Here is a 12785-nt window from a genome sequence, read left to right as displayed (position 1 = left end):
CTGACACTAGGTTTTTTTATGTTTTTCTTGATGTCTTTACTGAAAAAAATAGTATTTTTAAAAGATTTTGCATTAATTTTTGTGTTTGAATAGTATGAGACTAGAAAACCTGTAAGTACCCACTGCTAGCTTTTTAATTCTGTTACATGTTTAAGGATTACTCATTTAAGTAACTGTGTGTGATCTGAGTATGTCCAGCTCCTAAAAAAAGGATTGTTTACGTAAATAAAAATTTACAGAACTTCTCCAAAACTTGTAGATGCTGTGGAAGATTATCTAATACTAACCTTTACTTCAGTTCTAAATCATTTCAGGTAATTAGATTAGGTTTTCAAAATCTGAGAACTCTTCAGCACTTCTTGATTTTTTGGCCAAGTGAAATATGTTTGAAGCTTAGCCACGTTATGTGTCTGAAAGATGCACCACTTGCTCATGTCATGGAAAGTGTCAGATCAGAAGTATTCCAACTATATATTTACTCCTTAGTGGATGTGCCAGTAGGTAAATTACATCTTCTGTATGATCTCGAGTGTGTCACAAGCTGCAAACACTACTCTCTTTCTTCAAAGGTCCAGAATTTAAATCCTTTTTGTTTCCAACTTGGAAAATGTAAATATTCCCGAAAATGAGAAACTAACTGTACTGACAAGATGGGATTATTTAGGGTATTAAATGAATGTATCATTTTTATTCTCATCTTAGTTTAGCAGGCTCTAATACCTCTAAATACCTCTTCGAAGAGGTATTTAAAATATGTAATTAAAGTATGTAATTGTTATTTGGTTCATTAAGTTGTCATACCGAAGATTTTAGAAGAAAAGTGAGAAATGACAGATGTTTGCCTAGTTGTTTTGTATTGTTGCTTTTGTATTTTGCTGCTTTTAAAGTGTCTATTTTGGAAAGGGCAAGGACAAGAACATATGTTTGACAGTGTTGTCTGGTTGGCACAAAGTGGCTGGAATTGCTCAAACAGTGTCCTTTGTAGAGAGTCATGCACTAGAAGAGTGAGATAATCAGAGTACCTCATCAGGCCTATTTTTGCAATTATAGTGAATTTCCCTTCCACAAATTAACTTACTTTCCCTACTCCCCCCTTCCCTTGCCTTTTTCCTTTGCTCGTTAGTTTTTAATTTGGCCTAGGCTAGAGCTGATTTAATGTAGTCAAAAGGCTTCTAGTAAAATTCTCATAATGATTAAATATTTCTTTCTGTGATGTATGATTTAGGATGAGGCTTTTAACCGCTTTTTCATTGCCAAATCAAGTGAGATATTAGCATGGTGGATTAACTTTTTAATTTTTTTTGTACCTAAATACATATTTATAGGTGCTATTTCCATAAAGGATATAGCTAATTTCTGATCAGTATATCATGTATTTGTAAGTGCTGAAAAACAATAATATTTTAGAAATAGTTTCCTCATGATAATTCATTTGAGAGACCTTCAAAATCATTCAAGACCTCAATCTGAGCAGAAGAAAAGGTATGTTTTATGTAAAATGATACAAGAAGATTGAAAGTAGAGGAAAGGGTAAGAAATAAGACTAATTAGCTGACATGCTATGAGGTACAGGATGGTGAATCTCAGGTCTCCCTCTAAGAGCCTGTAGGTAACCATCGATATAGCTGATGCTGTGATTTTCCAAGGGATGAAGTTAATTCTACTGAAGTTCCTTCTGACCATTCTTCCAATGAAATGCTGAAGAAAATTATACTTGCATAGATACGAGAAATTTGTAATTTATTTATGGTTATGTTCTATTAGTTTTAGCTGACAGCTCTTTTAACTGTAATGTTTCTATTGCAAAATATGGAGTAATTGATAACAGAATAAAAATTAGTTGCTGTTAATACTAATTAACAGAAATGCAAGACTGTTGGTTGCTGCTCTCAGTGGCTACCTTTAAGATTTAAACCTACATTTCAGTTTGTTTTGAAATGCTGAAAAATTCTGATTCTCTTAGCTCCTTTGAAACTCTTGGATTAAAACTCTAAGATGTAGCTATAGAGGAAATTAATTCAAAATCTAGATTATTTGCTATCCTTCTGCCCTCCAAATTCAGTGCTAGAGAACTTAGCATGGGTGACAGAGTAGAGGCAAAATTTGGTTGATGAACTGAGAGGAAACTTTTCAGAAGACAGTCTTGCATAGCTTCCTACTTACATAAGCAAAATATCCTAAATAAATTTTAGTTGCAGGGCAGAGCAGTTCCTTTTCCCCACCACCACTTAATTAATATTAAAGGAAAAACAGTAATTAGATTTGGAAATTAGAACTACTGCATCACCAACTTAGTTTTTCATGATCCATCTCTAAGATGACCTTTCACAGAGCTGCCTGTAATTCCTCTTCATAGATGTCACCTCACAAAGGAAAGCCTTTAATTGCCTCTTCCTTGGGGTTAGGCCATTGCCTTTCAACACACAGCTCTTCCTGTGCCTTAGAAATACTAGTTATGATGCTGCCTTCCAGCCTTAGAAACTAGGGTGATAATGTCCCTGATAACAGACAGGATCTCTGTTTTAGCCAAACAGGTTCTCATTATTTCCACTCTGTGGGAGGGAAATTGTGTAATGTGTAATGGACCCATTACTTTGTTATATTCTGCCATTTCAGAGGGGTAGGAGGGACTTCAAAAATGTTTTTGGATATACTAATGATTATACTTGTTTCAAATAGTAAACTAGAATTATTGATGACTGTGTACAAAATAAGGGAGGATGGGGAGGAAGGGAGAGGGTACATGAGTGAAGAAGAATGTTCCTCTGTAAAAGTTTTGAAACTTTAAATTCAAAAAATGCTGGATGAATCTGATGCAGTGTCAAACTGAATAGCCCTAAAGGTAACCTGAGTGAGAAAACTGCAAGTTAGGTGCATTTTACATAGAAACTACAGGCTTATTCTACATCCAGTTTTCTTTTCTGATGCAAAATGACAACTGCAGTCCATTAACAACTTGACAGGGTTCTAAATTCAACCACTTATTTGATCCAGTATAGCAACATTCTGTTTCTAGGACTGATTTGCTTAAATCGTACAATGAAATTATAGCCAATGTAAAGAGTTAAACCTGACTGTGACCACCTGTGGAAAACATTTTTAACTGTGCTCTGCATACAATAGCTGATGCTTATCTGACATCCACCTTTATTTATTTCCAGTTATTGAAGAATTATCAGAAGTGGAGAATTGAATGCCCAGAAATAAGTGCAGATTTACAACCATCTTCTGTTCTTGGTCTTTTGCAAGCTGGCTATCATGGAGTCCTTAGATCAAGAGACCCACATGGAAGCAAAGTTCTAATATACAGAATAGGTGAGTGACAAAATTAGCTGGAACTGTTTCACACTCAACTCTGGCACTGGTATTTTTTGTTTGTTTTGTGGTTTTTGTTTGTGTGCTTGCTTTTTGGGGTTTTTGTAGAGTTTTTTTGTGGTTTGGGTTTTTTTCTTTTGGTTTGGTTTAGATTTTTTTTATCACAATTTCTGCAGCAAATCAAAAATATTTTATGGTTACGACAGCAGTTGTTGATAAAATCAGATAATATCGCAATGTCTTAACTAGACAGGTAACATATTGATGTTCTCTGTTAGGAATACTATTACATTAATATAAAGGTGAGTTACTGAGCTGTAAGGGTTACATCATTTTACTTATAATACTGGTATGGCTAAAGTTGTACAATTCTTAAAGGAGAACTTAATTTCCTTCTTAGTGGAATTCTTGTCAATATCCAAAGAAGTCTTAAAGGTTAAAACTTGTAAGATTATGTGGTTATTTGGGTCTGAGTGTCTCAACAATTATTTGTGTTCATGTAAATTTTCAAAACCATGGGCTAAGACCGTGGTACTGGTGCAGATGCAGCACAGAGAGGCGAGAACAGAAAAAAAAAGGTGTATACCTAGTCATGTATCAATGCTCTGTTTAGGTGTGGATGAGCAGTTCGCCGGGTTTTCAGTGTTTACTTGTAGCCAAAGAGCCTTATCTAACAACACTTAGAAAATGTTTGAAGTACTCCCAAAAGTTTTTTTAAAACAGACATAGTTATGAATATGATACAGTTATATGAATCAATTGGATTTGATGATCTGCACTCTCAGCTAGCATGACTGAGCTGTTCCTGTCAAAACCTTGCACTGGAGACTGGAGCCATAGGTGGAACATACATTAGGTGATATCTATAACCATTTCCCATTAAGTGATATCATCTACAAAAAAAGCATAAAAGATCAGTGACAGAGCAGGCACACAAAGTAACTTATGTACTGCAAATCAGTTTATTTCAGGACATTTAATATTGCCATTTAGTCCCTGTTCCCAAGACACACACTAGAAGCAGTAGCAAGCAAAACTGCAGGTATATGGGGTATTCTCATGGTAATGCAGAGTAATCTATATACTCTTCAGGACAATGGGATCCCAATTTATTTACTGCATACGATGTGTTTCGTGTAAGTCTCATCACATCTGAACTCATCGTAAAGGAGATTGAGACTCAGCGGAATGGAGTCAAGGCTATCTTTGATCTTCAAGGCTGGCGATTTGCTCATGCATTTCAAATCAGTCCAGCAGTGGCCAAGAAAATCGCTGCTGTTCTCACAGTAAGTACGACATACTGTTTTATGCAGCTTCATTGCTATAACTTCCAATATTTCCTTTGTTCTAAGCCATAGTAAATTTTCATTCTGTAGGCCTTCTCAGTCTGTGCAGCTTTAAAGAACTAAATCCTAAATTCATTAATAGGCATAGATTGTGCTTGCTTTTACTTAAAGTGTGTTCTTCGATTGCAGTAAATGCCCTGTAACTTCTGATATCTTATAAGAACTCCACTGACCTGTTACAACACAAGAATTTCATGACTGTAAGAGCAGACAGTTTTAGAAGGGACATGCATCTCTTCCATTCTTTTGAGCATTAACTCAACATTCAAAGCTTTTATTTCTGAGACTCAGAGAATATAATAAATGGCATACATTGAGAAATTAAGAGCAAGGCATTACTAACTCGTTAACAGTATGAATGATGCTATACAATCTTCCATCTGCTACCAACAGAATGTATGGTGTTTATGTTCTGCTTGCTTTTTGCCCCCAGCATGAGAATTATTTTGTGCAAATCTTTGCTACCTCACCTCCTAGTTTTCATAAAACTTCTAGGGACTTTAATTTCTTCAAGGCTTATGCCCTTCTGCCAAATTCAGCTGAATTTTGCCTCTGGATTTGCGAGGAAAAAAAAGAATGAAAGAAAAAAGAGAGGGACAGAGAATTGGCTAGCAAGCTACAGTGTAGTTTTATAATCCCATTTTCCTTTAGAAGTTAGGTTGAAAGTCAGAAATAATAAAACTGTTAGCCTGTGATGTGGAAATGAGCCTGGGAGATAATCTCTTGCTCTGATTCGGTAAGGTTCATATCTGAGGTTAAATCAAAGCTTAGTCATTGAACTAATATCATCAAAATTTCAGCTGTTCTTCCTTTTTGGTATCTACTGTAAAACTGTAGTGAAACCATGAGGTATTCAAAACTTTTCACATCTGGAATAAGAACTCTTGGTGTTATACAATCTTGAGCCAGATCTCATGAAAACGAGACTTGTTAGAGTGTTTCAGATGATTTCTAGGGTAGTAAAAAAATTGCTAGTAATTTTTTTTAACCTTGAAATAGAGCAGAAAGGAAGTAGAATAGGATTTTCAAGTACATCTAAATATTTCAATCCATTATCTCAAAGCAGGAAATTCTTTGAATGTGATGTTTCCATCTTGGCCTATTTCAGATTCGTTGCATGTCTTTCAAGCTTCTAAATGTTTATTACAGCTATTGAAAAAATAATCAAAACTTGTGTGTTTCCAGTGTTCTTTTCTAAGATGAGAAAGAATTTTAACTCTTTCTTCTTTTTCTTTTTTTTTTCCTGATTTCTTTCATCACTTTAACGGGATTCATATATTTCACCCAGAGATTGTCTTAGAGTTATTCAATATCATAGATTCATAGAATCATAGAATATGTGGAGTTGGAAGGGACTCATCAGGATCATCGAGTCCAACTCCTGGCCCTGCACAGGACACCACAAGAATCACACTACAGGCCTGAGAACATTATCCAAGCATTTATTGAACTCAGACAGGCTTGGTGCTGTGACCACTTCCCTGGGGAGCCTGTTTCAGTGCCCAACCACCCTCTGGTTGAAAAACCTCTTCAATATCTAAACTAAACGTCCTCTGACACAGCTTCATGCCATTTCTATGAGTACTGTCACTGGTCACCAGAGAGAAGAGATCTGTGCCTGTCCCTCTTCTTCCCCTCACAAGGAAGTTGTAACTGCAATGTCTCCCCTCAGTTCTTCTCCAGACTGAACAGACCAAGCGACCTCAGCCCAGCTGCTTCCCATATGGCTTCTCTTCAAGGCCCTTCACCATCTTTATTGTCCTCCTTTGTATGCTTTCTAACAGCTTTATATTGTGGTGTCCAAAACTGCACACGGGACTCAAGGTGAGGCCGCAGCAGTGCAGGTTAGAGCAGGACAATCACATCCTTTGAGCGGCTGGTGATGCTGTGCTTAATGCACCCCAGCAAATGCTTAATGCACCCCAGAATATTCTTATAAGTAAACAAGAAACCTTGGTTTTTAACCCTATGTTTTACTTAAGAAATGTGTCTTGCAAATTACTATCCTGCATTAAGAAACAGAAGCTAGTAGAAAGGAAATATGTATTAAGGAATGGAAAGCATAGTAAGAATAATTAGTGACATTATCTTGAAAAGTCTATTACCCCAGTTAAAACAAAATTGTTTTGTGAAAAGCATGATAGTAGACTTTAGGTATATGATAACACATAATAAGAGGAAGTAAACCTATAATCAGATAGTTTTTAGGTCTTTATCATACATTAAAATCTAAAAGGAGTGGCACTTAAGAAACATGTTGGGTTTGAATTTTTTCATCTTTCGAACTACAGTACCGTAAATGTTTGTGAGAAATGCGATTTTTATAAGCGGAAAATGTCTGGTTACAGAGGCAGTATCAGGTGAGATATGAATGGAAACTGTACTTTCCCCGTTGCACAATGCTGGTTTTGAGCACTGGCATATTTTCTCTTAAATTTCAAATATCTGGGACTTTTAAATGAATCTTGAATGCAAGTAGAACTATTTCATATTATAAAGAGTTTATAACAGATAATTTTTTTTTAATTTTCATTACAACAGTAATTTTATCGTAAAGCTGAACTTCTGGCTTGGCCAAATTCCGAGTAATTTCAAGGCTTGTCTCTAAATTATAAATATAATTTATTTAAATTCAAGTTAGTATCTTCAATAGTTTATATTTATATATATTTACATATTATCCTGCAGGCTGTGAGTTGCCAATAAAAGCACATGCCTCAATACCTTTTTTGTAAATTAGCAGCAGAATCTCTGTTGTGAAGAATTGTACCTTAGAGGAAAGGCTGAGCTCAAGGTTTGTGTACAATATTTATGTGCAGTTTGGTGGCAGTTTTCTTTTTTGTTTTTCTGTTTGTTTGTTCTAATAATCAACCTCTCCTCTTACTGATTTTTTTTTCTTTCTAATGGGAGGAACAAGATACGATTTTTTTAAATGTTGTTGTAGCAGTGTAAATTAAGAACACTCCAAAATGGAGGAATTGGCAAGATCAGGAGGAATAGTTTAACCTATAGACTAGGCAGGTCTTGTCCTTAGCAATAGAATCTTTACAATAATATTTTCTTTTTCTTATGCTGTTTTTCATGTATATTGACAGGATTCCTTTCCACTAAAAGTTCGAGGTATCCACTTGATTAATGAGCCTTTATTCTTCCACCCAGTCTTCGCTCTAATTAAGCCTTTTCTCACTGAAAAAATAAAGGAACGGGTGAGTGCACACAAATATTTCTTTCTGTCACAAAACCCTTATATGACAATCTGTAGCACTTCCCTTAGTATCTCTCACTCTTGAGCTTTGAAGAGCATAAATCATATTTGTTTGTTAGTGCCATACTGGCCTCCAGAATCTAATTGTAAAGCATTTGCAGTTATCAATAACATGAGAGTTGCAAGTGGTGCTGTTACCACCACTCTAAAGATAAAAACCGCTGTGACACAGAGAGGTTTAATAATTTGCTTGAGGTTACAAAGCAATTATTCTGCAGAACTAGAAAGAAATAGGTCTTGGATCTCCCAGTACTCTGTCTGTAAATGACAGAGAAAAAATATCACTGAACAGTGATGTTATGCTCCAAGTTGTGCAGAATTAGTAGAAGACAACTATTTAGCTCTGAAAGACCCCCAGAGGCATTTATGCATCAAAAATAGGTCAGACTTAAGTTTGAAGTTTTTTTTCAAATATCTTCTTAGTTGTTTTGAATAATTTTGCAGTTATAAATCTGCAAATTTATATTTGTATTTGGATGCAAAAGCATGCCAAGAATTCTGGTTTATTGTAGCATGGAAAGAATATTGGACTTTTCAGCTGGCATAAAAGTGAAGTGTTGACGGCAGGACTAAGGTACAAAATAAGCACCCCTGTCTATTGTTACTCCCATTCTGAAGCCTCCTTTTCTCAGCACATGGGTCTTGTACTTTTACAATAGCCACTGCATTCCAGGACAGTAGACACAGACCTTTCTGGTCACTGTTAGCTGTAATTTGCCCCTTTTCCTAGCATGTGTGTTGCTATGAGAAAGAGGAAGCCTTGTGCAGTCCCTCACTCTCAAAAGATGATAGAAAGGGGGAGTATGCTTCAGCAACCTGAAGCCCTGGTCCTCCTTTTCTCACATTAGCACCTGTGAAAAAAGCCCATGTCACCTGATCCAGTTTTGGGCTAGAACTTTAAAAGTGGAAAAGAGGTCAGATGGACACTAAAGGCCTAACCCAAAACAAACTTGGTATCCTAGTTCATTGAGTGGAACAGAAGCAGCTTGTTTGTCTCTTAGCTTAGGATTACAGGTATGATCTGAAAAAAAACAACCCAAAACAACCCAACTCTAAGGGCCAGTTCCCCATACCTTTACAGAAATAATTACTATTCACTCACTTATCTTACTTCCTGATGAGGAAGTGTTAGAGAAAAGACAGCCAACTTGCTTTTGAGTGTATATCCTTATTGTCTTTGCGTAATAATAATTGCAGAAAATTCTTGTCAAGTGTTAATAAAAGGCCTATAATGAGAAGAAACAAAACTACAATGTTATGAGGGTTAAAGTGGTGGAGTAGCCCAGGATCTAATTTCAGTTGGTACTGAAACATAAGGACTGAGATGTAAATTCTTTTGAATATCTTTCTTGACACATGCCTGAACCTACATACTACATAATGTTGTTTTTAAACACATGTGGCAGGACCAGATAGTGTTGGCTACAAGCCAGACACTATCCTTTTCTTGGAAATGACTGAAAGGCAAGCACGTGACTAAACCAATTTCCAGTCCTCCCACGGTTCAGCCTTTGGGATGTCGTGTGTACGTTTGTCAATGTTGCTAAACCAGTCTGGAAAAAGTGTGTAGTTAGTTTTGGCTCCTGTGCTCACAGCTACATAAAACGCAGTTCTTAGGTTGCAGTTTATCCTTCAGCAATCTTCAGATACTGAGCAGACAAAGTTTGAGCACCCATGGGAAACTCACAAAGTATTTCCTTAATTTTTTAAGGAGCTAATTATGAACAAGTACACTTGTTAAGTCAAACCAAGCTGGTGGCTTCAGCTCTTGAAGAGAATTTGTTTGCTGCCTGTTTTCACTCAGTACGCTAGCATTCATACCCAAGTAAATGCTTTTCATATTTTGTTTCAGGTGTATATGCATGGAAATAACTACATGCAGAGTCTGACTGAACACTTCCCCATCAGCATTCTCCCACTGGAATATGGGGGGGAGGAAGTCTCCATTGAAGAGCTGGCTAAAGAATGGACTGACTTTATAATGGCATCTGCAGATTATCTTCGGAGCATTTCTCTGGTTGCACAGGAATAACCTTATTGCAGTATTATATCAATTCTTAAACAGTGAAAACGGAAATAAGTTTAATATGAAAACATTCATTTGAACTTGAAATTGTTGCGAATGAAACCAGTGTATCTTTGCAGGGCACTGAATTTTATACTGGCTGCACTTTATACTAACTGGAGTCTATCAGTATGTGTGTCTGAAGAGATTAATGAATTCCACATATTCGTAGTGCTATTTGTAATTGATTAACTTGTATGCCAGAAAGTTGAAGAATGCATTGGATATCAGACTGATACTGGTCCTGTTAAGTCTTTGGAGATAACTCATTTGAAATAATGCAGTCCAGAACCTTACACTTAGCTCTTGTATCTTGGCTTGTCAAGACAACAGGATATAAAAAAAGAACGGAATGTGGCTAGGGTAGAGTAGTTTGTTGCAGAAGCATGACTATGGGGCTAATTTACAAGGAGAGAAGAGGCTGCTTTTTGGATTGATTCTCAGGGAAAAAGGCTATTTTGTTAGTTTGAGTCAAATTGAAAATTAGTTAGCAATAGTAAGACATTTGTGCTAATCTTTGTGCTGCTTGTGCAACTTCCTTTTTTGTGCTAATTAACACAGTATCTTCCAGTTTTATAAAGGAAGCTGGGGAAAACACCATGTACCTATTCTTCAAATGACAGTATGAATCAGGAGGAGGAACTGGTAAGAGAGCCCAAACAAACTTGAAAATTCTCATTTTCTTTCTTCAAATTGATGTTGTGTATGGACAACTATAAGCAACTCAGATTACCACCTTTAATTCTTACTGTAGAGGACTACAAAGGGCAAGAGCTTTCAGCTTGTTTGCATTATCTATTTGTTTCAGAAAGTGAAATAGGATTTTCTTTGCGGATCTGAAGTTTAGAAATACTTGCTACATAGTTTAAGGGTGCTTTGAGGTCACTGAACCTCAGCATAGGAGATGCTGGATGTCTTTATTTTCAGAACAGTAACTGACAACTTGCCATTCTATTTGCTGTTAGGCACTGAAAGAAATTATTTTTAATTTCTGCTAAGCCTTCTTTATTTCTGTAGGGGTAATGAAAAAAAATCTCTATATACTTACTGGAAACCTGTTTCTGTTTTGTTTTGGTTTTCTAAGTGGCATTATTCAGATATGAACACTGTATATGTAAAAGCTATCACTCACATTACATAGCAGCAGCAGCCTGCAATCCCCAGTATCTAATGATCTAAAGTATTATTTTACTTTTCACTCAGCTTTTTCTTAAAATCGCTGTTAGTACAACAACTGCTGGAGTCCATTTACCCAGTTTTTAACTTTGTTTTCTAATAAGCCAAGAAATCTTTGCATAAGCAGTATATATTTAAGCATTCCATATGAGTCTTCATATAAATGAATCTGTAACAAATGCTTTGTTTCTCAGGTAGCTATAAATGATAGCTTCAGTTATTTTGGAATCTTTAGGACATTGGGATGCTATATTCGTATATGCTTAGGGGAGAGAAATTATACTATCCTATTAAGTCAGAAATGTCTTATTTTACATTATGACTAATACTGCATTATTATGAAAGTCATTGGAAGCTATTCTTTATTAGCTAGAGGAATATCTATGAAAGACATTAGAGCACTGTAGTTTCTTCTGCTGTGGTAAGGTGCCAGAAATTCTTAAAAAACTGACAAAGCTGCTTACGGGTTTTTTTCTTCCAATTCCCTGACTTTCTCAAGTGTGTTTTTCATTTTTCTCTTTCATGGTGTATTTGACATGGAGCCTAAATTTAAATAAATCTTTTCCAGATACTTTTTCATAGGATCATATATTTTATATATCCTTTTTTTTTTTTCTCAGATTGAACTATTTTGTGATAAAAAATCACCTTAAATAGAGGAGTTTGGTCAACTGCTAATTCTTCTTTATAGGAAAATAAACTGAGTAGTCAGGCATCTGGCAATTGTTCAAGTGTGTGCCTGAAGTTCCAAATCATTTACCAACTGAAGAACTGAAGCTATTGTCCTAATTCTGCAGTCCTTCAATTTTAATCCTTGAGTGTAAACTGTACAAAGGGATGAGCTGTGTTTCAGTGAACAGGAAAATTTAAACTTTTCCCATGAAACCAATCTCCAATTGTTGCTGGTTTTTGTAACAGAAACCTCATTTGATTGTATATGTATATGCCCATGCATATGTAGCTGTTTTTTGTAATCTTTATTTGGACTACACCAGCTCTGTGGACATAAAGTTCTAAATGTCTTCAAAAATATCCTGAATCTGTTATTAAGTGGTAGCATGTTTGCATAACACAACAGTTAGAGCGCTGAGTGCAGTTACTTTTTCATAAATTTAATTATTTTTTAATGTTTACATATTATATAGAAGGTGGGAACTCTAACTGTACTTGCTGCTAATAGTAATGACACAAGATAATTGTAACATTTGCATAATTAATGGAGGGGGTATGATAGGTGGTGATGTGGCAGCTTTGAGCATCAGTCAAAAAACAAAGATCCCTAAGTGCGTTATTCTTCAAATACATCAGAAGTGCCTCTAAAAAAAGAAAGTTCCCGTTAAACAATGCAAACGTAATTTACTACTGACTGTAAGCAAAATTTCATGCACAATGTTTTTTAGTAATGTTTTACATATTGACGCCATTTTAATTAATAAACAAATTCTGGTCGAACTCTCCTCGTCTGTCACTGTTTGGCGGTACAAGCTTCCCTTTCCCGGGACGCAGACAAGGAGAAGGCCGCGGGCAGGACCGAGGGCATCCCTTGGCGCCGCACACGTCTGCGGGGCGGGGCGGGGCGGCTCGCCGGGACTGCATTTCCCAGGGAGCCGCGGTGCGC

General features: G+C 36.2%; 1 protein-coding gene across 2 annotated transcripts in view; it reads left to right on the top strand.

Moving 5' to 3' along the window:
- The window catches only part of TTPA (alpha tocopherol transfer protein), a 16970-nt gene extending 4351 nt beyond the window's left edge, over window positions 1-12619 (top strand). The window contains exons 2-5 of one of the 2 annotated variants that reach the window (XM_017829647.1): window positions 3162-3315; window positions 4408-4601; window positions 7757-7867; window positions 9779-12619. In XM_017829647.1, the coding sequence (XP_017685136.1) occupies window positions 3162-3315; window positions 4408-4601; window positions 7757-7867; window positions 9779-9958 (639 nt within the window). In that variant the 3' untranslated portion in view covers window positions 9959-12619. Of the gene's footprint in view, window positions 1-3161; window positions 3316-4407; window positions 4602-6333; window positions 6486-7349; window positions 7372-7756; window positions 7868-9778 lie in introns of those variants that run through there. The other variant, XM_017829648.1, reaches the window with a different exon arrangement.
- Window positions 12620-12785: the final 166 nt, after the last annotated feature.

The sequence above is a fragment of the Lepidothrix coronata genome, unplaced genomic scaffold, assembly GCF_001604755.1.
Source record: "Lepidothrix coronata isolate B3197 unplaced genomic scaffold, Lepidothrix_coronata-1.0 Scaffold166, whole genome shotgun sequence".
Classification (NCBI taxonomy): domain Eukaryota; kingdom Metazoa; phylum Chordata; class Aves; order Passeriformes; family Pipridae; genus Lepidothrix; species Lepidothrix coronata.
Note: the sequence above shows the minus strand (reverse complement) of the source record. Positions and strands in the feature narration are given on the sequence as shown.